The 26,393-nt window shown below is 55.2% G+C and overlaps 1 protein-coding gene across 3 annotated transcripts; it reads right to left on the reverse strand.

Annotated features, from left to right (window-relative positions):
* Nucleotides 1-360: 360 nt before the first annotated feature.
* On the reverse strand, nucleotides 361-13,675 carry ITM2C (integral membrane protein 2C). 3 transcript variants are annotated; one of them, XM_066281001.1, is made up of 7 exons: nucleotides 13,560-13,675; nucleotides 13,363-13,514; nucleotides 5,858-5,998; nucleotides 3,915-4,103; nucleotides 2,818-2,928; nucleotides 2,084-2,234; nucleotides 361-1,635 (listed from the first exon to the last, which is right to left on the reverse strand). In XM_066281001.1, the coding sequence occupies exons 2-7, from the start codon at nucleotides 13,480-13,482 to the stop codon at nucleotides 1,544-1,546; spliced, it is 804 nt and encodes a 267-aa protein (XP_066137098.1). In that variant the 5' UTR covers nucleotides 13,483-13,514; nucleotides 13,560-13,675; the 3' UTR covers nucleotides 361-1,543. The 3 variants fall into 3 exon arrangements, with proteins under 3 accessions (XP_066137098.1, XP_066137097.1, XP_066137096.1); XM_066281000.1 differs by having other exon boundaries at nucleotides 13,363-13,550; nucleotides 13,581-13,610; XM_066280999.1 differs by having other exon boundaries at nucleotides 13,363-13,577.
* Nucleotides 13,676-26,393: the final 12,718 nt, after the last annotated feature.

Here is a 26,393-nt window from a genome sequence, read left to right on the forward strand (position 1 = left end):
AAATTGTGGAGAACATGACACCAAGTCCTTGGGCTTAAGGACAAGCAATGATGTCACCTTCTGTTTTACAGGCACTTAAAAGCAGCATAACCTTGGGCAGGCTGTGTAAGCTCTTAAAGCCTTTTTCTTCTCTCGCCTGTGAGATGTGCATGTCCCTGGCTGGGGGGTGGAGGGGGGAGAGATGTTATCTCTGGTCCTCAGCTGAGTCAGGGAGCAGGCGCACCTCTGCAGGGGTCAGATGCCAGGGCCTGCTGCCTCCTCCCAACACCCCTGCACTCTGTCCCCAGATCCCCCGTGGAGCCCACCAGATGGCACACCCCTGCCCTATGTCCACCCCCACCTGCCACTTTCAAGTCAGAGTCAGAAGTCAAAGATTTTTATTGTTCTATAGATACTTCTGAAAAGAGATCTAACTGAGAAAATATACAAAGCGTTTAATGAGTTTCGTCTCCAGGGAGCTCCTCGGTCTGACTGGAGGCGTCGACGCCTCCTCTGCGAGGCTGGGGGCTCAGAGCAGTTAGCGTATGCATCGGATGATCAGTAAAAACATGCAAAGTGAGAAGGCAAAGGAAAAATGATGCGTTCCCCCAAAGCGGAGGGGGAGGGGAATTGCAGAACAAAGGGGAGGCAGGGTGTGCAAGTACCAGGTGGCTCTCCCCCCTCTCCACATCATCCTCGAAAGAGAACAGCTCTAAGCTTGGAGGGAGCAAGGAGCCCCCACCTGCCCAGCAGGACCCACAGCCCACGCCAGGTCAGTGCTACGCTCAGCCCAACAACACAGGGTGAGAAGCGACCCCACCCCCTGCCCTGTTCCAATATGCCAGAGGCTGTGGGGCCCTGCTTGTGCTCCTGGGGGGGTCAGTGCTGGGGGCCTGGCTCCTCTCTCTTTGGTTCCACTCAATGATTGTGCTTGACGAACTCATCCCCTCCCCAAAGCTCCCGGCTCCCCCTGGTGGGCTGAAGGCACTGACAGGAGTCTTGGGAGACCCCGGGTCAACCACCTTCTCATGTGCTCTGGGGGGGAGGGGTCCCTCCCCGGGCAGAGTCCCCCATCCTCAGCCCAGACCCAGGAGCTGGGACACGGGAGGAAGTGTACCATCTGAGGGAAAAACCGTCGGGACTTCCCCAACCGTGCGGACGTTCCTGAACCCCACTCCACACCCCTCCCCCGGCCGCGTCCCCTAGCCCAGGACCCTCTGTGCCCGGCCCCTCCACTGTGTCCTTCCCGTGGACTGCCAGTGCAGCTGTGGGCTGGGTCCTGGAAGACCCAACTCCGAGATGATGGTCACAGAAACCACCTTGGGGCACCCTGTGTCCCCCGGGCCTGGGAGACGGTCCATGGAAGTGGGGTTCTCGAGAGGTCACAGCTCTGGTACAGAGAGGCAGGCAAGGGTTGGACAGGAATAGGAAGACACGTCACAGCTACGGAAAGGCGTTCAAAGTACAAGCTAAGTGAGGGGCCGGAGACGGGCCAGAGAGTAGAGGGAAGAAAAAAGGTGTGTGTGTGGGGGGGGGGGGCGGGACTGGGAGGGAGAAGAGGACGTCACACCGCCTGGCAGATGAGTGTCTCCACCACGAAGGTGTTCTCAAAGTGGCGGATGGCATTGCAGTTCTTGGCCCCACGCTTGTTGATCCCTGGAGGGAACAGAGAAATCCCAGTGAGGCCTGAGTCCTGGCCCAGAGCTGGCCAGGCTACAAAAGCCACCAGCCTCAGAGCCCGAGTGGACCTCAGAACTGAGGGGAGCAGGCGGCCCAGAACAAGCCCAGATCTACCCAGAGGCCCGGCAGGAAAAGGCTGAGAGCTTGGGAGCTGGGGGCAGATTGCCCTCCTGCTGTGTGACTTTAGAGAGGTGTTCATTAACTTCTCTGTGCCTCAGCTGCCTCACCTTTAAAGGGGGCGACAGTGATCGTAATAATGATGACAATGATAACATACTCTTTAAGGACATAAAGCTGTAAAATGGTGTGTGGCCTGTAGTTAAGTGCTCAATTAACATTAGCGATGAATGCCGTGGCTCTCTCCAGCTCTGGGGCCAGGCACTGCTGGACGGCCGGGTTGGAGGCCAGGACAGGGGCCACTCACGCCTCCGGGTAGCCCGGCGTCGCAGCCGGTAGGTGTCCTTTCCGTTGCACAGGTGGTAGATGAAGGAGCCCAGCGCCTCCTTGTCGCTGACGTGCTCGGTGACCACCATCTCCTCCTGGACGATGTACGTCTGCGGCAGGTAGGTCCCCCTCTGCAAAGGGAGGGGCCCTCCGGCGGTCAGGACCCAGGCTTCCCCTCCTGTGGTCGCCACTGGCTCAGTGCCCACTCCCGTCCCCTCCTCCTGCTCTCTCGGGCTGTGTCACCCTTGTCGCTGAAATGCACACATGGCCCCCCTCCCTCGTACTAAGGCTTCACAGCTCAACTTTCTAAGGTCCCTACGTACTTCCTGCTGTACCAAATACATGTACACTGCTCCGAACGCTGTGTGTGTGAGCCTCTGGGCTCCTCCCCTAACAGGGGCAGGGCCCCCGCCTCTCTCTGCACTGCGCCTGGGATGTGGAGCAGGACACAGACTAGAGCGTGGGGTGCGCTGTGAAGTGAGCTAGGGACGGGGGCAGGGATGGGGTCACGGACTGGAACGTGGCCTGGGGTGTGGAGTGAGCTGTGGACCCGGGTGTGGACGGGGGCAAGGAGGGGTCACAGACCGGAATGTGGGGTAAGGTATGGAGTGAGCTGTGGACAGGGGCACGGACCCCCCGCCCCGGCCCCAGGCCTGGCCGCCACAAGGGAGGATGGCCAGGGCGGGACAAGAGGCCGCCAGCACCACCGCTCACCTTCACGTTCATGAGGAGCTCCCAGAAGTTGCGCGGGGGCAGCACGATGGTGGTGTTGAGCTCGATGACGTAGCACTTGTCCAGAGAGATGTCGTGGTAGGCGGTCAGACCCTGGGAGGGAGGGGGCCATGTCAGTCCCTCCAGGACAGGCTTGGCCCGGCGGGGCTGTGAGAGGCCTCCGGCCAGTGAAGGCAGGAACCCCCCCCCCCCCATGCCGTGGGGGACAGACCCCCGCTGCCCTGAACACCGGGCGGTGCTCCCCTTGTCTGCTCCTCTCCTAGCCTGGGTCTCTAGCAGGTTCCACTGACTAGATGGATAAAAGCCACCAACGGTTAAATGCTTCGGTTGTCACAAGGGTTTCTCTCATGGGGTTAGAGCTGAGGTTTGGAGAATATAGTAACATCCCAACTGCATTCCATCAAAGCCACGAGGGCCATCTCTGTGGCCCCTCAGCGAGACATGCGCCGTCCCAGGCTCGTTCTCTCTCTCTGTGCTACACCCGATGAAATGTCTATAAAACAGGACTCCAGCCTGACCCACGACAGCCAGCGCCTGCAGCCGTCCAGCGCCAAGAACCCCCACGGCTAGTTCCTGTTCAGCTATAACTGTACCACCCACACCACGACGAAAGCGATGTCTTTCAGACCTTGACAATGCTCAAGCGCAGCAGGGTCCTGCACACAGCTGACTTTACTCTGTAGGTAGTCACAGGCTGCGCAAGGGACACCAGCACTCTCCTCTCATGCTTGTCCTTCCTCATGACTCTGGGTGGAGGGGGAGCTGTGGGGCCCCGGGCCCCCCTCTCCCCGCCCCGCCCTGCCCCTGGCCAGCCTCACCTGGGCCCCCCTCTCCCCGCCCCGCCCCGCCCCTGGCCAGCCCCACCCGGGCCCCCCTCTCCCCGCCCCGCCCCTGGCCAGCCTCACCCGGGCCCCCCTCTCCCCGCCCCGCCCCTGGCCAGCCTCACCCGGGCCCCCCTCTCCCCGCCCCGCCCCTGGCCAGCCTCACCTGGGCCCCCCTCTCCCCGCCCCGCCCTGACCCCGGCCAGCCTCACCCAGGCCCCCCTCTCCCCACCCTGCCCTGATCCCGGCCAGCCTCACCTGCTGGAAGTCATGGATGATGTCCGCAGGGTCGCCGCCGCCAAACTGGGGCACGGGCACGTTGATGCGCTCGTAGTTGTCCTCGAGGTAGATCTTCACGTCCTCCTCCAGCTCCAGCTGCACATGGACCTGGGAGGACAGGGAGTCCTCGTAGAAGACGCCGCAGTGGAAGAAGTTGTCTCGGGCCAGCTGAGCGAGGGAAAGGGAGAGAGGCAGACTGGTCACACAGTGCCCCCGGCATCGCCCCAGCTACCGTTCCTGAGGCCCTACGGTCCGGGGATGCCGGGAGGGCGAGGCTGTGGGACCCATTTCACAGATGGGGAGACTGACAGACGTGGGGAGTCCAGGAGGGTGAGCCTGCCTGCCGCTTCCCAGGCGGACGACTTCTCTGCGTCTCAGCTTCCCCATCTGGAAAATGAGATGCTTCCTCAGGGTTCTTCTGCCCTCCAAGTCTGAGTCTGTGCTCGGGAAATGTGGCAGACCAGCGGCGGGGAGACCCAGAGGGACGGACACCTGATAGAGAGCTTGGGGGTCTTCGGGGCAAACGCGGGGCAGCGCGTGTGAGCAGCAGCCCTTGGTGACTCCAGCCCCTCGCCCAACCTCACACAGCCTTCCCCGGACCCCAGGCCTCATGAGAAACCTTGAGGAATGCTGTGTCCCTGGAGGGCCCGGCCTAATCACTCCATCCATACAGGCGGGGAGAGAGTGTGACACGGAGGCCACGTGACTGACCGGGTGGCCTACTCGGACTTCCCCGAGGACTCCTCCACCTGGGCCCTGACCGCTGGCCTGAACTGGACAGAACTCCCCTGTTCTCTCCACGCAGACTTTCAGGATGAGTGGTCGTGCGTGAGTCCCAGGGTATCAGGTCACAGACACTGCTCTCAGTGCGCCAGTCCCTGGAACTTGCGATGGGTGAGGAACCCCAGTGTGTGAGCGAGAGCTGGGAACAGAAGGGACCAGGAGCCAGGGTGGGTCGGGGGGAGGGCTGTAGCCACAACGAGAAAAGGCCCGAGGGTCCCACACAGGAAAGTGAAAACCTGGAACGGGTGGGGAGCCCACCATGGTGGGGAGGGGAGGGAGGACCAAAGGGGAAACCAGCAGGTTCCCAGGAGAAAGTCCCAGGGGACAGAAGCTCTTCAGTGACTTGCACTGTATGGAAACTGGATGACGACGGAAGTGAGCGCCCAGCGCTCGAGGGTAGGAGGTCACTCGCGTCATGAGTAACTGGCAATCTGCGGCCTCTCTGTCCCTCTGAAAGTCCCCGTTCATTGCGCTTACGGTTCCTGTTTAATTTAACTACTTTCGGTTCTGAGGACGTGTGGACACTGCCTCCCTCCCTGGGTCCGGGCTGTGACCGTGAACAGTTCTCCCAGCCAGCCTCCCGCTCAGACGGGCAGTGTGAGCGGACAGCGGGGGTGTGACTGTGGCCAGGGCCCCCTGTACAGAAGGAGGTGCTGAGCCCGCCCTCCTTTCTCCTTTCATAACCCAGCATCTAAACACGAGCTGGGCTTCCTGTGGGCACAGGGTTCGGACTCCGATGGGATCACAGAGTTCCAATTTCTGCTGGATCCGAGTTTCTGGTGACAACGGCCCGGGGTGACACAGGCCTAGATTCCAATCCCGGCTTCCCACCACAGACTGTACCCTAGCTTCCTGCTGACCTCAAGTGTGTCTGATCCAATGAGTCAAGACTCTCATCCAGGGCCTGTGGGTGTTAGGGAACAGGGCCCCAGTCCTGGCTCCTGGACCAGTGAGTGTGAGGCCCCCCAGGACAAGGGGCTGAGGATGGGCTGGCCTGAGCCCCCCCCCGGGGGGGCATGTCCAAGGTTTCCTGCTGCTCCCCCTTTCCCTGCCCACGCTGCCCTCCTCTGCCAGCTCCCACATTCCCTGCAGACTGCTCCCCTCGGAGGTCTCCCCTGCCTCCCCGCGCCCGGCCTCACCTGAGTGAGGAAGAAGTATCGGTAGATGTAGACGGAGGCGAACACGAGGCCCATGAGCAGCACGACCATGCCCATCGACAGGTAGCACACGCCACCCACGGTGCCCGCCTTCTTGTGGCGGTGGTGGGGAGGCCGCTCCTCCTGTGGACAGCAGTGCAGGGTCAGCTGGGTGTGGTCCCGCACCCTGGACCCCTCCCACCCCTTTCCCGAAGCCAGACCTCTCCCTGCTGGCCGGGAGGGAGCCCTGGGGTCAGGGGAGGGACCACCGACCACTATGTGGAAGGAAAGGGGGCCTTGGGCGCTCCCCAGCTCCCCCGTACACAGAACTCGAGACCCACCACAAAGCCACATAAAGTGACACACTGGGGCTCAGCAGGGGCAGCTGGAATTCCCCGTGCCGTGGACTCATGTGACCAGCTGTGACTGCAGCATACTCTCTCAGACAGAGAAGGGGGGGACCACAGAGGGCCTTCCTGATTGTGCCAGTCTAGTCATCTGTAGGAATTGGGGTGCTCTGGGCAGTGGGGAGGCAGGGAAGGCTTCTGAGGTGGAGAGAGACAAGATCAACCGGAAGGCCGGAGTCCACGGGGTGGACGGATGGGTGTGGGCGCCGTGGGCGGGACCGTGGCAGGGGTCGCCCACTGGCTGATGAGGACGGGGGCTCCAGGAGGCCCCCAGGGTCTGGGCACGGGGGCCCTTCTCCGTCCCGTCAGGCAGCACCGGGCCCATGGAGAGCGCACACAGACCTCGGCCGGCTGGCAGTGCCGGGCGGGCTGTCAGGACAGGAGCCTGCGGGGTAAGGTCTGGAGGCTTCCGGGAGCCAGGGGACGTCTGCCAGGAGGGAGACGTGGCCGTGGCAGCAGCAGCTGCTGCCAGGGACGCCAGGGCAAGAGGCTCCTGGTGAGAAGCCTGCCGTGGGAGCCCGACTCGCGCTCAGGACAGGAGCTGCAGGGCTGCTGAGAAGCAGCCAGCCAGCCTGAGCCGGCTCCAGGGCCCACGTGTCTGGGCGGGCGGGCGAAGGCAGGCGTGCAGATCTCGGGAACACGGCTTTCCCTGGACTGAGAGTCTGGCGACTCGGGCTCTAAACCAGCTATGGGACCTTGGTGTCTCTCATCTTCGCACCTGCTCCCCCTCCTTCCGCTGCCCCAAGCCAGGCCCTCCTCTGCGTGCAGCGCCCACCACCCATCTCTCCTCCAGGTGTCTGTAGATAGCCAGCGTGAGGTTAGAGGCCAGGGCCGAGGGCCCCCCACGAAGCTGGGAGGAACTCCTCTGGACCTCGGCCTCTGCCACTGAGTGCTTGCTCAGCCCCCTTTTTCCTCCTCTCTTCATCCTGGAGCAGGTGGCAGGAGGGTCAGGACGCGGGTGTGGTCCTAGTCATCCAGGACAGGCCCCTGTCTGTCAGCACAAGAGGTCTGGTCTGGTGGGGCCGGGGCTCCCAGCCTGCTGTGCCCTTCAGGTCCCCTTCCCAGGGACCCCTGGCTTAGCACACATGGGGTCCGGGCCTCGGGGAGCAGAAGGGAGTCCCATTGCAGGGGCTGATGCCTCCTTGCTAAGGGCAGAGACGGTGTGGAGGACTCGCCCCTCTTTGGGGACATCTGTCACCAGGCCAGCCAGCCCCCAGCCTCAGCAGCCACGGGGTGAGACACAGAGCGGAGAGGTGCCCCTGCTGATCCTGCTCCTTATCACCCCAGTCTGTGCTCCGGGGAGCTCACCCGGTAGAAGCCGAAGTCAAACCCACTGCCCCCAAGGGCGAGGCCCATCTGCAGCCCCACGGCCTCCCCTCCCCGGCCCTGCTGCCGGGACTGGAATGAAGACCAGAGAAGCAAGAGTGAGAAACCACCCACCCGACCAGCAGCTCCTCAGCACCCTGGGGTGCTAACCAAGGTCACAGCACACCAGGCCCTGGCACACGGGGCCCTGAGGGACCGTTGCTGGACGAGGCGGGTCTGCAATGGCTCTGACTTTCCAATGGGCTCCCAGGAGCAGCACAAGACAGGGCCACCCACGAGTCAGGCTCTGTCAGCATCTCACAGGGAACAAGCCACCCGAGGGGTCTAGCGTCGTCAGTGGGTCGGTCCTAGGAGACCAGTCACCAACTCAGAAGGCAGGTTCCACCCCATACCAGCTGTGACTCTCGCCCTCTGGGAGCACATCTGTACTTAGTGGGGCTGCAGGATCCAGAGGGCCAAGGGTTGAGAGGGGCCCCGAGGAGGGCTGGGTCCCCCTGTCACAGGCTCTCCTGTGAAAGGTGACTGCCTCCCCACCAGGTTTTGTCCTGGGGGGGAGGGAGTGTCAGGATTAAAGGAGCCAGAGAACCTGAAAGTCCCCGATACAGGGTAAAGTGCTGGATAAAAATAGCAGATCTTTATCAGCTAGACTTTTTCTTTTTTGGGCCACCGCCATGACGGCTGTCGAGGCTGCACGGGGGTCCGCCAGGCCCATGCCCCTTTGTTCAGGGACACCAGAGGGGCCAGCCTGTGTGAACTGCTTTAACAACCACAACAAAACAGTCTGTGGGCTACAGAAGCGAGCCCCCCAAGGGCCTGCTCCACAGAGCAAGTCCCAGCCAAGGCGAGGCCGACCAGTGTTCTGGCCGCCTTTCTGCTTCTGACTGGGTCCAGTGTTTCTAAGGGGCCCGGCCTGCCAGCCACGGCGGGAGGGAGGGCTTACGCGCCTCCGCTGGTCACTGTGAAGGTTGCAGACCCCCCACTTTTTCTAGATGTGCGGTGGACGTTCCTTCTCCTGCCTGTTGACACCCCCCAGTGAGCACCTACTCCTCTAGCCTGCGGGCAGCCAAACCACCCAGGGGCATCATGGCTGAGCAGCGGCTGGAAGAACGAGCAGGACCAGAGGCTGTCCTGAGGCAGATGAGAAACCACGGATGTCCCCATTCCCAGAAAACAGGGCCCCGCACAGGGGGGTGAGCCCTGAGGCCTGCCCCAATGCCGCAGGGTGTCCCAGGCCTGACACTACACAATCAAGACCGAGGCTGGACTCCCAAAGTCCTGGCATACTCGCAGGCCCCTCGCCCTGGGCACCAGCAGCCGGACAGTGGCCTCTTGGGACGGCAGCCAGCCTGGGCCAGAACCTGGGGCCTCACCCCTTGGGCTCCCTGGCTGCCCAACTCATTCAGAAAAACACCCCAGAGCCTGCTTCTGGCAGCCCCCAGCCGCCATGCTGGAGACGCAGAGACACACAGCCCCCCCCCTCCCCCATACAAACCTGAAGCAGTTAGCCACAGCCAGGCGTTTGGGGGCTTCCATTTGTAAGTAGAAAAAATATTGCAGTTTCCATGGCAACTGGGCTTTCTGAGCAAAGTGCCTGGCTGTGCACTCCTGCGGGACACGTGAGCCAGACCTGTGGGGGCCCGAGCGGGGCCGGGCCTCTGCCTGCTGGCTGCACTCGGCCCCACAGTGGCGTTCATTAAATGATTTAGCAAAGCCAGGGGCCAAAGTAGGCAGGGGGAGCCCAGCCAACGGGAGCATTACCTCAGCAGACCCTCGTGGCTCCAGGAGAGTGCGCCCCAGCTGCCTCCCTTCGGTGACATCTCCAAACCCACTGCAAGCTGATTGGGCCCCCGTTGCAGGCTGTTAGCAGGAGGCCAACAGGGAGCCCTCGCTGTGGACCAGGGCTGCGGGCCAGCAGGGAGGCATCTCCTCACCTCCTGCCTCTCCCACTCCTCAGCATCTCTCTTTCCCAGGCCTCAGACCATAGAGAGACAAGGGCATCAATGTGTGAGTGTGTGTCTGCGTGCGAGACAGAGACAGGCAACGGCTGGTGAGGGTGGGGAGACTGGGCAGAGGCCCTCTGCCCACAAGAGCATGCAGAGCTGTGCTCAGATGCACACACCGGCGGAGTCGATGCCAACAGGGGCCACGCCTCTGCCAGCAGTGGCCGCCCCTTCCTGCCCTGTGGCCCTGGGGTCCAGAGACCGCAGGTGCGGGCAGGTGAAGGGAATGGCGTGGGCCCCTGACCACACTCCCACACGGCCCTCCGCTCTGCTCGGCTGGCCTGGGCGGGTTCTCTCTGCTATTCTGCTCGGTCCCTGACAGTCAGGATGACACTCCGGAGAGAAGGCTCGGCAGGACAGGAGGACGCCAGCCACTGGAAGGACTCTCCTCGGGAGACAGAGCTTGGAGATGCTGCGCTTCTGTGATTTTACCAGAAACATTTTTTTTTTTTGTCACTAAGAGAAACTCATTCTCTCTGGCACTCTGCTGACAGCCCTGAGACATGCAAGGGCAGGCCAAGAGGAAGAGAGAGAGAGAAGGCAAAAAAGTCCCAGTCCCCGGAGTCTCCCTGGGAAGGCCCAGGGCAGCCCAGGAACAGGACAGCCTGTGCTGCCTTGTCACCAAGGTCCCGGGGCAGGAGGACGCCATGCCTGGCCAGACCCGCCCTCCTGGCTGGCAGGGACCCTCCCCCTGCCAAGGGCCCAGGGGCAGGGCACAGAAGGTGAAATCTGATTCTCAGGTATGCAGGCTGGGGAGGGAGCGACACAGGGGCCATTAATCAAAGGCAAAAGCCAGCGAGAAAATCACCAGCGCTGAGATGATGAGATATTGAACATGTTTTTTTCTTCTTGCAGCCCCAACCCGGGCTGAGTCTGGAGATGCCCACACCTGGCCAGGTGTGTGTGCACACGCAGACACAGGCGGACTGTGGGAGAGGGGAAGGTGCTGAGAGGTGCAGGGCTGGCCAAGTTCGTTAACAGGTACAGCTGTCCTAAAGGTGTCAGATTTTAATCCTCCTCCGGGCCCCAGTTGCTCCCTCCAACCAGCAAGAACGAGGCAGCCAGGAGGTGCTAAGAGGGGGTGCTTCCCACAGAGCCCCGGGCTTCTCATTACCCCCTGGGCACACACCCCGTGGGGAGAGCGGGCAGCTGGAGGCCCAGCTGGGCCCCCACCCCCACCCCTTCCGGGCCCACTGAGGCACCTCCTCCCAGCAGCAGGTCTGGGGACAGAATCCTCCTTGTGCTTGGGCGTTTGCTCAGGAGCAGGGGGAGCCGGCTCCGAGGGTGCTGCCACTGCCCTCGCCTGGCCCCCAGGCCTGCACATGGGTCCACATTTTCTTTCAGCGGCTGGCGTGGCTCACCCACTGAACATATCTGTTCATCCAGTGGTCTGTCCACAGCTTTGAATCTTACTGAGTCCAGTTCGGTCACCAAGAAAGGGGTCCAGAGTCACCTCCAGTCAGGAAGAGACCTTCTGGTAAGCTTTCCTCTGCATCCTCACCAAAGTGGCACACCACTCAAGCAACCTGTCCTGATGACGCAGCTCCCGGGGGCCTCCCACCCAGCCTGCCTGTCCTGCCCACCCCTCCTTCGGTGCCCTAATCAATGGCTGACACTCGGAGCTAGGCCACAGCTGTGAACGCTGTTGCCTGCTGTGCTCACCCAGGGGCACTGGATGTGGAATAAGTGCCCACTGGCCCAGCGAGAAAGTCAATTTTTCCCAAGGCCCCAATTCCAGCAGAGCCAAGAAGAAATACCCCAGCCCCCTGAGTACCACCACCTCAGGATCTTGAGTAGCTATAAAAGTTCACTAATATGCACATCTGTCTTAAAGGTGTCAGATTTTAATCCCCCTCCTGGGCACTCCTTCTCGGCAATTAAGAGAGTGAGGGGACTGCCCAACAAGGTCTGGGGGAGGAGGCTCGCTCCACAGGCTCAGGGCCATTACAAACAGCACCAGGAAGATGTGGATATTTCCATTTCACGCTGGGTGAGGGGGAAGAGAGGACGCTGGATTTTGGAGCCAGAGGCTGGATGTCAGTTACGGCCAAGGTGATGCTGGCATCTGCCACCCGCCTGCCTGATACCCTCAGCGGGCTGCTGCTGGAGAATGTGCCACTCCTGCGAAATTCGGTGGACCTTCTGATGGAGTTTGAATTACATCCTCCCATTGTCTGGCTGGTCCTCCCTCCTGCCAGAATCCTAGCACTCTCCGAGGCAGGATTCTGTTTTCCAGGCCTCGGCTGGGTGCCTGGCAGCTGGGAGAAGGGGTAAGAATGCAGCCTGGGGCACTCCCCACCCCTGTACCCTCCGGGGTTGAGCGGAAGGGATAAAGGAGCCACAAGCAGTGCCCCTTGCAAACTTTTACTAAAGCTGCAGACTAATCTTCAAATATGGCGTGCCCCTCCCCATCCAGGCGCCAGATGAGGACGGAACTGCCTGGGTGAGGGTCATAGCATCCCCCACGCTGCAGTGACCACACCAAAGGGTTTGGGGGGAGCCCGTCCAGGCTATCCACATTCTGAACGCAGGGTGCTTGCTCAGGCTGTGACACCCATGCCTTAGGCCTGTCTCCAAAGTGCCCTCTTCCAAAGCACAGATATTCCTCTGCGAACCCCTCCCACCCTCCTCTCCGGGGGGAGCTGTATCTGAGCCATCAACTTGGGGAAGGCCTTGACCCTGCCGGAGAATCCTCACGAGCCAGCCTGGGGAAGAGGGAGTAGACAAAGACCTTTCTTCGAAGTCCTGCCTCAACGGGAGGGGGGTGTCTAAGTGCACCTCAGTACCGCGGTGAGCGACAAGTAGCCACCTTCGCTGGCTCGGGCAGTCTCAAGCCTGGCGAGAGCAGCTCTCCCTGCCGGCGCCACGCGTCCGGCCCCCTCCAGGCCCTCCGCGGGTCAGCCTTCACGCCGCTGTTTCCCACCACGGAAATGCCTTCCCTCCCCAGGCCCGGGCAGGGGAGGCGGGGGAGGGCGCCGGAGGGGTGGTGTGCACCGAGGCTCCCCTACAAAGCGCCGCGGGGATGCGGGGGGACACCCGGGCAGTGGGGGGCCCTCCCCGCGAGTCGAGGGGACAGCCCGAGCGAGAGCCGGCAGAAGAAGAAAGAGAAGACAGGGGATGGGTGGGCTTGGGGAGCACAGCTTCGGAACCCCGAACCTAGAATCCTGGATGTGCGGCCCGGTGGGTTCTGGTTTATTTCCATTTCATCTTTCACCACTTTCTGGTCCACCAATTCCGGTGCAGAGTGGCCCCACGTCCCCTGCCCCTAGAAGCACCCCCTTTGGGACGAAATCAGCGGTCCCGCTTCCCCTCTCCCTGGGCTGGCTCCAGACCCTCCCCACCGATCACCACCCACCGCCCTACTTTGGAGAAGCAATATCTACCCTCTCCCATCCCCCACCTGGGGTCTCGACTCTCGGCCCTTCCCCCTTGATTGGAACCAGACGCAAACCCCCACCAACGACGTTCCTCTAACTTCCTCCGCCCAGCCCCCTCCCTTTCTTCGGGAGCTGCGGTCCTAGGGCCCCGACACTTTTGGAGTGGACACTGAGCGCTTCCTCACCTGAGGACCAGCGACTCTGATCCCCCCTCCCACACTTTGGCTTCCGCTTTAGGAAAGGACCAAAGCCCCCTCTCCCGGCTTTGGATGGGGGCCCCATTCCAGACACCCACCCCGCCTCCGCTCACGGCTCGGGGGCCCCGATGCGCCTCGGGCGGTCCCCGCGGCCGGCGAGGCTTGCCCTGGTCGCCCGCCTGAGCCCCCGGCCCCTCTCACCCGAGCCGGCGTCAGCAGAATCTCAGCGGCCGGGCCGGGCGTCGGGGCCGAAGCCGAAGCCTTGTCGGCCTTGTCGCCTTTGATGCCAGCCACGGCGGGCTGGAAGCTGATCTTCACCATGGCTGTGCCGGGCCGCGGCTCCGCCCTGCAGCCTCTGCCTGTGCAGCCTCTGCCTGTGCAGCCTCTGCCTGTGCAGCCTCTGCCTGTGCAGCTTCTGCCTGTGCAGCCGCTGCTCCGCACTCTGCAGGCACCGGAAGTTTGGATCCTGCTCGTGTCCCTTTCTCTAACCCCGCCTCCAGCCCTCCCCGCCACTGCCCACCACAGGGGGGCCTTGGCACAGCGCCTGCGCCCCCTTCCTGCCCACTGGGTGCGCAGTGACCCCTGCTGGGCGTGCTGCTCCGACCTGGGGAGGACTGAGGTTTGCTCACTCACTCGCTCACTCACTCACTAACTCACTAATGGTATCCATCCATCCATCCATCCATCCATCCATCTATCCATCCATCCATCCATCTATCCATCATCTATCCACCCATCCATCATACATACATACATACATACATACATAATCCATCTATCCATCCTTGCTTCCATCCAGCCATCTATCCATCATCTATCCACCCATCCATCATACATACATACATACATAATCCATCTATCCATCCTTGCTTCCATCCATCCATCCATCCATCCATCCATCCATCCATCTCTCCATCTTTCAGGCATGGACTCAGCCCTCTTTGCAGCCTTATCCCTTCCAGCCCCTTCTCCAAGTCCAGCATCTCCAGAGCACTGTCTGTTAAACAGTGTTTGCTAGGCAAATGCAGCTTGGAGACACTTTCCCAGACTCATTTCCCTCTGCTCCACGTCAGATGCTCTTCTTTGGAAACTTGGAGCTTCCACTGCACCTGCTCATAGCTCTCTGCGCCAGTTTCTCCCCCAACCTGTCCTGGGCCCTGGGAGGAGGCTTCAAGGCCAGGCACCTAACTGCTTTCCTGCATCCTGCATCTTGCATTTGTCCACACCTCATTTATTTCCCACCATCCATTTTCCTTCATCCTTCGTTCCTGCAGACCTTCCTGAGGGCTCCTGGGTTTGCACGCTGAGGATGCTGGGAGTAGAGGAATGAAGGCAGCCTGCCCCCTCAGTAATGACAGGCCCTCTCACCCTTACCCATCCAGGAGGTAGGCAAGTGTGGAGGGCGGAGCCTCGGGGCAGGTTTCCTTAGGCTTGGTTTCCAGTTAAAACTGCTTCTTTAAAGAATCAGGGTTAGCGGGGAGGAACAGGGCGGTCTTGGGTGTCTCTTGGCACCAAAGCCTTAGATCAAATGCCCAGGTCCAGGCTGGACAGAGGACGCTGCCCAGCAAGTCACACACAACATTGGGCTGAACACCAGCTTTGGTTGTGCGGTTGGAAAGGCAGGGGAGTCTGAGAGCCTTCTGAGGCCAGTCTTCCACTGACCTCTCCTTGTTGTGTATTGGTTGGCTGCCTTGAGCCCTGGGTGCCTACATCCCGGGGCTCAGATCTTGGGACAGATGGATCCAGAAAGAAGAAGTATTAACTGATGAGAAGGCCACCAGCCTGGAGAACTGGGAAAGGAATAGGGAGATGGAAGAAGATGCTTTGGAAGAGGCAAAGAGGAGTTTGGTTTGGACGAGGACCAGAGAGGAGGAGCTGTTGACGGTTGTTAACCGGTTGTGAGAACTTTGGGGCGAATCTTCATTGTGGAGAAGCTGAGCTCCCAATCCTTGGTTAGATTCCCCCAACATCTGTTTTTCTAATGCCCCCAACATCTGTTCTTCTATTTAAAATGTGTTTGCTAAGCGCCCCTACACGCCACGCATGTGTTAAGTCTTGGGGTAGAAAGCAGAAAGACTCAGGACCCCACTCAGCAATCAAGGACCTGATCATGTTCATCCTTCCATCTGCCAAATTATTTCATGTGCATCATCTCCTCTCATCTTCATCCCAGCCCCTGAGACCTTCCATAGCCCTTGTGCTGGTGATGGAATCAAGGATGACTAGATCCAGGGTCGCAGAGCCAGTAGAGGGCAGATCTCTGGTGGGCAAGGCAGGACCATCTGGCTGAAACATCCGTGTCTCTGAAGTTGGCACACATGAACCCCGCCTTCTCAAGAAGGCCTCCCCTGCACGCTGGCCTGGGTTAAGTCCCCCCGCCCTGTGTGCCCTCAGCACTGTGTGCACGCTCTGTGTTTACCTCTCCTTGTTCTTGACCTTGGGCCCCACACCAGCCAAGTGCTGGGCCCACACATCCTACTGCACTGATTTCTAAACTTTCTGGTCTCAGGACCCCGAGGAGCTTGGATTTATGTGGGTTATGTCTATCAACGTTTACTATATTAGAAATAAAACTCAGAAAAATTTAGAACACAAGGATACCTCTATTTCATTAGCCATCCAAAGAATGTCACCATATGTTGTATAACCTCTAGAAAAGTCCACTAATGAAAGAAAAAAGATTAAAAAGGAAAATACTCTTTTAGTGTTACTGCAAAAATAGTTTTCACCTTGCAGACCTCCTAGACAGGTCTTGGGGGCCAGTGGGGTTTCTGGACCCCACTTATAGAACTGCCGCCCTCGTTGATGTTCAAGCACCCACAGTCCATCCTGACTGGCGGTGGCACAGTGGACCCAGGGTCAACCTGGAACCCTGGAGTCAGTAGCCAGGTCGGTCCGTGGTTAAGGAATTTATGAGAAGCAATCCATGCAAAACGAAAGTGGAGCCACCAGTGGATACTTCTCGCCCTCCCTCCCACTCTCTCTCCTTAAAAAGAAGAAAAGAAAAGAAAAAAAGAAAAGAAAAGAATGCACAGTCCATAAGATTAAAATTGGCAATGATTTTCTGCGATTAAAATTGGCAATGATTTTCCCCGTTATACCTCACACAATGGTGTGTCTTACAATACCCAGTCTGAGAGCTGGTGGAATGCAGTATAACCGGTCAATAACCCACGGGGCTTCTGGAGGTGGCAGGAAGCTTACATCACACACTGAGTTTTGTGGGTTCAGGTAAGAAAAATAGCAGAGTGAACTTGGGGGTCAGGAGGAGGAGCCAAGTCTCCACGGAAGATGCCCTAAATAGGTGGGAGCTAGAAGGATAGACAGGTTGCAGACGGGTCACAGGGACAGGAGAGCCGTGAAGGATGGGGGAGGGGGAGCTAGGCTGGGTGCCCTTGCCCTACATTTCAGCCACTGCCAGCCCTGTAATCCTGTTTGTCCTTCTGTCCTTTCATTGTACCCTTGTGACTGAGTTCCTCCTGCCCACCTCCCTGGTCCCAGGGCTGGCTCTGGTGCCTCTGGGGAAGGTGACACTATCATGCCCTTTGGAACCCTGTGCCCCCTCCAGTGCTGCTGCGCAGTCCCACGGCAGCCCCCTGTGGGAGACTGCAAGTGGCAGAGCCCTTTGCAGTTCAAGGCTTAGCAAAAGGCTAAGTTCCCTCCCCCATCACCTCCATATTGGCTAAGAAGCTGAGTATTTGCACTCATCTCATCCCTCCACTTCACTTTCTTGCTTAAGTTGCTGGAAGCAATTTACATGCCCTTCCTCGCACCCCTTGTTTGTTCAGATGTTGGTTGATTTCAGTTATGCATGATGGGGGGATTCCTGTTTACACCTTCAATGGATTCCTGTTTATACCTTTAGAGAATTCCTGTTTTTGCCTCAGATGTGTGACTTTGTATCAGAGACTTCCTTATTTGCATATGGCTACATAATAAAGCAAACCAGAGGCTGTTTTGTTCTGTCTTGCCATCAGCTTGCAGAGGCCTCTGGATCTCATCCTTTTTTCTCTTTAAGTCTATTTTCTTCATTCCGCATGGTTTTCCCTCAGGACCTGGAATTACTAGCCACGCTGGTCCATGGCAGTCCCCTGTGAATGGTGCCCCTCGAAGCTAAGCAACAACCTGGGGCCGTGTGGCTGCATTCTCCAAGTCATTCTCAAAATAAGACCCTGACCAGTGGCCCCAGCGGATATTAGAAGACAAATAATCCTCTCCAGAAACTCAGGCATGCTCTGTGTCTTACTTAACAAGTCCTTGGGGATTCTGATGTGCACTTAAGTTTGAGAACTGCTCTCTTCAGCTCTGTTCACAGTCCCACGGCCTCCTCCTGTCCTCCCCAGACCGCCCTCGCCTCCTGGGCAGCTGAGCTCACCTCTCGCAGAGCATCAGGGAAGCTGCCCTGTACAAACACCCTCATGCCCACAGACCCACTGCCCACCAGCAGCTACCCCTCCAGCTACGTCAGTGGTAGTGAATCTGGTCCCTACTGCCCACTAGTGGGCGCTCCAGCTTTCATGGTGGGCAGTAGCGGAGCAACCAAAGTATAAATAAAAAGATAGATTTAACTATAGTAAGTTGTTTTATAAAGATTTATTCTGCCAAACTTAGCAAGAATCCGACATAAAGTACTTGGTAAGTAATTATTATGATATATTTTAACTTGCTGTAACTCTGCTTTATAAATTTTATAAAGTAAAGTTACTTCCCTACTTTATAAATCACCATGACTGTGGAACCGGTGGGCGGTTAGAAAATTTTACTACTAACAGAGACGCAAAAGTGGGCGGTAGGTATGAAAAGGTTGACTCCCCCTGGGCTACATGGTCCTTCCTGGCCATTCCGGCTGGGAGAGGCCTCTGTCTGTCTTTGCTCTCCTCTCAGACCTATCCCACCTGTTGATAAAGATTCCATTCCTCCCACCATCTCAGATAACCTTAATGCCTTGGCGGTCCCCCTCCCAACCCGTCACGGCCCTCGGGGCCAGACTTGGCCTCCCTTCCTTCCTGTCAGCTCCAACACATGCTTGGATTAATTTTGAAAGAAACAAAACACATCCTTGGACCCCTTGTCCCCTCCACTTGATAGCCTAGTTCTCTCATTTTCTTTTCTTTTTTTTTTTTTTCTTTTTTTGTGACACAAAGGGGGACAGCTAGGGACAGACAGGAAGGGAGAGAGATGAGAAGCATCAATTCTTCGTTGCGGCTCCTTAGTTGTTTATTCATTGCTTTCTCATATGTGCCTTGCCTTGTCACTTGCACCACAGAGCGAGTGACCCCTTGCTCAAGCCAGTGCTCAAACCAGATGAGCCCAGGCTCAAGCTGGCTACCTCAGGGTTTCGAACCTGGGTCCTACGCGCCCCAGTCTGACGTTCTATCCACTGCGCCACTGCCTGGTCAGGTTTTTATTTTCTTCTTGGCCAAAATTCTAGAAAATTGGGTCTCCATTTCTTTATCCCTCCTCACACTCATCCTAGCTGCCTCTGGCTTCTGCCCTCAGGCCTCTACCTGTTTTGTTTTGTTTTTTTAATTGATTTTAAAGAGAGAGAGGAAGAGGGGGTGATGGGAGAGAAAAAGAGAGAGCAGCATTCCTTTGTTGTTATACTTAGTTGTGCATTCATTGGTCACTTCCCATATGTCCCCTGACAGGATAGAACCCTGAAACCTTGGCATTTCAGATGCTCTTACCAACTGAGCTAACTGGCCAGGGCTCCACTCATTTTTTTTTCTGTTACTGTTTGTTTGTTTTTCTTTTTACAATTTTATTTATTGATTTTACAGAGGGCAGGGAGTGAGAAGTATCAACTCATAATTGTTCGTTGGTTACCTTTTTTTTTGCTTTTTCTTTTACTTAGAGGCGGGGAGGCAGAGAGACAGACTCCTGTATGCACCCCAATCAGACAATTCTCTGCTCATCTGGAGCGCTGCTCCATTGCTCAGCAACTGAGCTATTTCAGAGCCTGAGGTGAGGCCATGGCTGTGGGAGAGGAAGAGAAAGAGAGAAAGAGAGAGAGAAAGGGGAGGGGTGGAAAAGCAGATGGCACTTCTTCTGTGTGCCCTGACTGGGAATCACACCCAAGACTTCCACACACTGGGCTGACGCTCTACAGTTGAGCCCATTGGTTACTTTTCATATGTGCCTTGAGCAGACAAGCCCAGGCTTTTGAACCAGTGACCTCAGCATTCTAGGTTGATGCTTTATCCACTGCGCCACCCCAGGTCAGGCTCCACCCAGTTCTTATTCCATATCTTACTTGGGACACCTTTGGGTTGCTGGCCACGCCCTCTCTGGCAACTCCTCTCCCTCCCCATCAACCAAGTTGAAGAGGGTATGGTCCCCAGTGGGAAGACCTCCTGGAATCAACCCCCACAACAGTTCATTTTAAAACTACAACCCCCAGGGAGGCGGGGAGAGGAGAGTAAAGAGCGGCCAATGTACAGCGATGGAAAATGATTGGAGTTTGGGTGATGGGTACACAACATAATCAATAATTCAAATGCTATAGAGATGTTTGCCTGAAACCTATGTACTCTTATTGATCAATGTCACCCTGTTAAATTTAATTATCTAAATAAAATGAAAAAAACTATATATATATATATATATATATATATATATATATATATATATATATATATAAAATAAAGTACAACCCCAAATGTGAACTTTTACATGTGCTTACCTCCTTCTCAAATTAACTGGTTGAGTGCTGTTCTTCAAAGATCTCTGGTTTATTTACAATGTAAAGCATTAGCTATTTGAGACTTACAGTTATAATTAAGCTTTGGATATTCAGTAGACTGGCTGGCTGGAAATGCCACGTTCTCAGACAAGGGTATAGCCGCCACCCTTGGAATTCTATCAGCTCCCCAGAACACCATTTATCTTGTAACTTAAAGTGTGTACCCTTCGACCCACATCTCATTGCCTCCATCCACCAGCCTGTGGTAAACCACCATTCTACCTTCTGTTTCTGAGTTCAACTACTTTAGATCTCACATGTAAATAAGATAATACAGTATCTGTCTTTCTCTGGTTTATTTCACTTAGTTCGATGTCCTTCAGGTTCATCCATGTTGTCACAAATGGCAGGATTTTATTCTTTCTTACGGCTGAATAATCCCCTATTTTATATGCGCATGCCACATTTTCTCTACCCATTCATCCGCCAGTGAACGGACACTTAGGTTAGTTTTATGTGCTGGCTATTGTGAATAACGCTGTAATGACCATGGGAGTACACGTGTCTTTTCAAGGTACTGATTTCATTCCATTTACAGAGTAAGCTTCACACTTAGCTCCACAATAAATTCATTCACAATAAGCCCTGGCCAGGCGCCTCCAGATCCTACCCTATCAGGCCCTGCCTGTACCCTTCCCTAGTTTTTCTGTTTGTGTGTTTATCATCATAAAAACAGAGAAGACCCTTTGTGCATTAATATTAGCTTTGTCCGTCAGAACTCACTGGTATTTTTCCATCTCGACACCTGACTATTGCATTCCTGGACTGTCTCTCTCTATAAATCCCTCAAATTTTCCATTATGGTTTCTTTCTCACCTGTACACTTAAAAAGACTCTCTCCTCTTTAAACTTAGATATTAACCGAGATTTTCTCCTAGCACTATTATATACAAGACATCGAAATTGTCATCACTTTTTTTTTTTTTACAGAGACAGAGAGTCAGAGAGAGGGATAGACAGGGACGGAGAGATGAGAAGCATCAATCATTAGTTTTTCATTGCGCATTGCAACACCTTTTTTGTTCATTGATTGCTTTCTCATACGTGCCTTGACCGCGGGCCTTCAGCAGACCAAGTAACCCCTTGCTCAAGCTAGCGACCTTGGGCTCAAGCTGGCAACTTCAGGGTCTCGAACCTGGGTCTTCCACATCCCAGTCTGATGCTCTATCCACTGCGCCACCGCCCGGTCAGGCTGTCATCACTTTTAAAGCTCTTGACAGGTGTAATGCACTGCCTTCTCAAGACAAATTTTAGAATGATTTTTCCAATTGCCTGTAAAAACCTGTGGGGATTTTTATTGGATTTGCTTTAATTTGGGGGGTGGTCGGCACTCCTGTCCAGGAATATGGCGAGTCTCTCTATGCTTTTAGTTCTATACCCCCCAGTTAAAGTTTTGTGCCTTTCTTTGCGCAGGTTGTAAGACAGATTCCTAGGAATTCCATATTTCTTCCTGGGGACACTACCGCAGGCCGAGCCCCTCTTCCTGCAGCCGGGGTACCTGGATAGAGCAAGAGGCACGTTTGGCCTGACCTGTGGTGGCGCAGTGGGATAAAGCGTCGACCTGGAACACTGAGGTCGCCGGTTCGAAACCTTGGGCTTGCCCGGTCAAGGCACATATGGGAGTCGAAGCTTCCTGCTCCTCCTCCTTCTCTCTCTCTCTCTGTCTCTCTCTCTCACTCCTCTCTCTCTAAAAAAATCAATAAATAAAATATTAAAAAAAAAAAAAAAAAAAGGCACGTTTGGGGACCAAGAACTTGGAGCCACGGTTGGTGGTGAGGGGGCGCCCCCTGGAGGCCGACTCCCTGGCTGCAGTTCTGCTAATTTTTAATTCCATGTTAACATCACCTCCCTGAACTTCCCTCCCCTGCTAAGCTGTTGGAGTCAACACCTCCAGTGAAGGAAGGCAAAAGATGTTCAGCATTTTAGATCCAGCCAAGTACAGTTTGGAGGATGGATATGAAAAAGTCACGCTACAGCCAAATCCGCTCTTAAACACATAGCAGCTGCTCGTTCACCCACTCGATCCCCACTGACGGGGGTGTGTTACCAGTTCTACCTGTTCCTCGCGCCCTGCACTCTAGTGAAAGGAGACAAACTCAACCCAGGAATAAACGTGATGATTTCCAAGAGTGGCAAGTGCTTTGAAGAAAACAGCACAGGAATGGAGAGGTGGGGGTGGACGGACCTCCCCACCCCCGTGGAGGTGCCATTGAAGTGGGGAGGCCAGTGAGGAGGACTGACTCGGGGTGTGAAGGTGAGTGTACCAGCAATCACCTCCTCTTGTCAAATCCAGCGTCTGTACTTTTTATAGAAGTAGAGATTTGATCAGGAAAAAAAATGGACCCCATGCATCCTGTTGCCTCTCTGTTCTTTCCTATTCGTATTCCTCAGTGTAGTTATGTTTCACCCACAAGATGAAGGTGACATTCCTCTTTGTCCACAGGGAGGACCCAGGGCCTGCCGGCCCAGCAGACTGTACTCGTTAGGGAATAGGAGTGTCGGCAGCTTTGGCTTGTGTGTGGGAGGCATTTCTCTTTAGATCCTGAGCTGTCTTTTGGGCTGTACTTAAGGACTTTTATTTTATTTTATTTTTGCTGTAATTGTCAATACAGAAAAGCAAGTCTAGGAATTAATAACACATAGTGTGAGGGGCTAAACCCCACCGCCATTCATAACCGAAGTCCTCACAACCCATGACCTCAGAACATGCCTGTAGGTGGAGATTGGGTCATTGAAGAGGTACAGTAATTGAGTTAAGATGAAGTCATTGGGGTGGGGCCTAATCCACTCTGACTGGTGTCCTTATACGAAGAGGAGATTAAGACACAGACATGGACAGAGAGATGACCATATGAAGACACAGGGAGAAAGCACCATCTATAAGCCAAGGCCTTAGGAGGCACCAACCCTGCTGAGTTGATCTTGGACTTCCAGCCTCCAGAATTGTGAGAAAATCGAGTTCTCTTTAAATAAGCTAGTCTGCGATACTTGTCATGGCATCCCTAGCCAATGAAGACACTTAGAGGTGAAATTTTTAAAAAGTAAAAGTATCATGGTTGAAATAAACGACTTAGTGTAAGACATATTGTAAATATGGGTTTAGAAGGCTCAGGAGCACCCTTCTCGGGCCTGGGGCCATGAGACTGTAGTGTGGTGACACCCCAGAAAGCTGGGACCTAACTGCTCGTGCTGTACCTGATGTGAGAAACGGCATGTTAATGGGAAGGAGGCATAACGAGAGCCCAAAGGGCAAGGAGCAGGTGCCTTTTATAAACTCATTCACTCAGCCGATGTTGAGTAAGCATCGCCTACTTGCACGTGATTCAAGGCGGAGGAAAGGAAACATAAAGTTAGGTGCAAACCAGACAACAGAGTGGGCGTGGTGAGTCAGGGAGAAGGCCTCCGGTTTCTCCATAGTCAGCTGACAGGCCCCACCGCCTCTTGCCCTGCCCCCACCGTCACTCTACCCCCGCCCCTCTCTATCGGATGCTTAGCAAGCAACCTTCTGGTTTCTAATTTAGGGTTCCAAGCCCACCACCCACCTCAAGATTGATTTATTGAGCACTTGCTTTGTGCCGGGCACTGGAGACACACAGAGACGGAGGGGCAGGGTCCCTGTCTTCAGAGGGACTTTATATTCTGGGATATGGAGAGACATGGAGTCCAGATCGGTTCGGAGTAGAGGCAGAAGAACTGGTGCAGGGACTGGATGCGTGGGGGGTGGGAAGGAAGGAGGTGACCCAAAGGTTCGCGGCCTGAGGAACGGGGAGGATGGTGGTGAAACGAGAAGACTGAAGGGAGGGGAGTCAGAAGTTTTCTGAGGCGTATAGGATTGGGGATGCCGTTTCAGCACTGGGTGGCATCAGATAGCAGTGTCACCTCACAGGCAAGTTCTGGGAGGAGGTGGGGCTGGAGATAATCAATTTGGGATTCAACAGTTTACAGGTGGGATTTAAAGTCATGGAACTGGATGAGGTCATCTAAGACTATTTCAGCCTGACCAGGCGGTGACACAGTGGATAGAGCACTGGACTGGGACGCGGAGCACCCAGGGTTGAAACCCTGAAGTCTCCAGCTTGAGCAGAGGCTCATCTGGTTTAAGCAAGGCTCACCAGCTTGAACCCAAAGTTGCTAGCTTGAGCAAGGGGTTATTCGGTCTGCTGAAGGTCCGTGGTCAAGGCACATATGAGAAATCAATCAATGAACAACTAAGGTGTCGCAACGAAGAATTGATGCTTCTCATCTCTCTCCCTCCCTGTCTCTCTGTTCCTATCTGTCCCTGACACACACACACACACACACACACACACACACACACACACACACACACAAAGAATATTTCATAGGTGGAGAAGCCAAGGCCCAGGATAAAGTTTGATGTGTTAGGTTTTAATTTTTATTTAAAAATACGCTTTATTTCCTTTGTGATTTCTTCCTTAACACATGGATTATTGTGAAGCGTGTTCTGTAGATCCTCAATATTTGGAGATTTGACAGAGATCTTTATGTATTGATTTCTATTGTGGTCAGAAAACGTACTGTATGTAATTACAGTCCTTTTCCTTTCAGATTTGTGGGGGCTCGCTTTATGGTCCAGCATGTAGTTGATCTTGACAAACATTCCATGTGTCCTTGAAACAATTTGCATTTTGCAGTTTGGGGTTTGAAGTTCTGTAGCTGTCAGTTATGACAGGTGGGTTGATAATGTTCAAATTTTTTATATCCTTATGACTTTAAAAAAGATTAACTAGATTTTTCAGAACAATTTTAGATTGACAGGAAAATTGCAAAGAGAGCACACAGAATTTCTGAATGCCCCCACACCCAATTTCCCTGATCTGTGTGGCACTTTTATTATAATTAATGAATCAATATTGATACATTACTATGAACGGAGACCCAGACTTTATTCAGATTCCCTTAGTTTTTACTGAATGTGTTCTTTCTGCTCCAGGATCTCACCATGACATTAGGTTGTCATTTTCCTTAGGTTCCACTTGACTGTGACAGTTTCTCAAACTTCCCTGGATTTGATGACCTTGGCAGTTTTGAGATAGTTTGTAAGATGTCCCCCTGAGTGCATCTGTCTGATGGTTTTGCCATGATGAGGTTGGGATCATAGGATTTGGGGAGGCAGACCTCAGAGGTAAAATCCCATCTTATATCAGATTTTATCAACATGACGCCCGGTTGACATTGACTTTGGTCCCCTGGCTGAGATAACGTTCACCCAGTTAGCTGGCCATTCCTCCGCACTGTATCCGGCCGCCCCCCAGCGGTCCTCTCGGCCTCTGCAGGTGTCCATTTGGAACATCCGGGATGTAAAACTAATTTCTGAAATATTAATATTCTTCCTTGGTCATTTTTTTTTTTTGGTATTTTTCTGAAGCTAGAAACGGGAAGAGACAGTCAGACAGACTCCCGCATGCGCCGGACTGGGATCCACCCGGCAAGCCCACCAGGGGCTACGCTCTGCCCACCAGGGGGCGATGCTCTGCCCCTTCAGGGCGTTGCTCTGTTGCGACCAGAGCCACTCTAGCGCCTGGGGCAGAGGCCAAGGAGCCATCCCCAGCGTCCAGGCCATCTTTGCTCCAATGGAGCCTCGGCTGCGGGAGGGGAAGAGAGAGACAGAGAGGAAGGAGAGGGGGAGGGGTGGAGAAGCAGATGGGCGCCTCTCCTGTGTGACCTGGCCGGGAATCGAACCCGGGACTTCTGCACGCCAGGCCGACGCTCTACTGCTGAGCCAACCAGCCAGGGCTCCTCTTCGTCATTTTTGATGCCTGAATTTTCTTTTCTGAAGTTATCAAGCCTTCTTTCAGCCCATTCTCATGAGCTTTCTCTCGCATGAGAATAAGCTGGCTCCCGTACAGCCCGCGGCTCTCTTCCTGACAGCAGTTTGGCTGGTGCCCTGCAGGCGTCTGGACCATCTGCTTTGGAAAGATGCTCCCCGAACGTTAAAGGTCATGTCGTCTCTGGATTGGATACTTGGGGAACACGTGTTTCTCTTGCTGTGACTCTGGAAGGACTGAAGTGATGCCGCTGCTATTGCCTCTCCCTTTGCGTGTTTTTCTAACTTGAGAGAAAACTTTCTCAGTTGGAAGACTTTGTGTATCAGTATTTCGACTACTTCTTCTAAAGGTAATTAAATATGCATTCGATTTCTTTTTAAATTTATGTTGATGTTATTGTTTAATGATAGATTTGAGAGAGAGAGAGACAGAAAGCAGAGATGCACTTAGTTGTGCACTCATTGGTTGCTTCCCATACATGCCCTGACTGGGGATCGAACCTGCAACCTCGGGGTTTAGGGATGATGCTGTAATTGACTGAGCCAACTGGCCAGGGACTTACTTCTTTTAAAGTGTTTAAAAAGAGCCTTTTATTGGACATGAATTTGTTTCTTCAAAAGCCTTGATTTATCTTCTAGGAAGTCTTTTTTCTGGTACATTTGTTGCAACCCATCCCATCCCAAGCTTCCCTCATCCATGTT

This window comes from Saccopteryx bilineata, chromosome 5 (assembly GCF_036850765.1).
Source record: "Saccopteryx bilineata isolate mSacBil1 chromosome 5, mSacBil1_pri_phased_curated, whole genome shotgun sequence".
NCBI lineage: Eukaryota > Metazoa > Chordata > Mammalia > Chiroptera > Emballonuridae > Saccopteryx > Saccopteryx bilineata.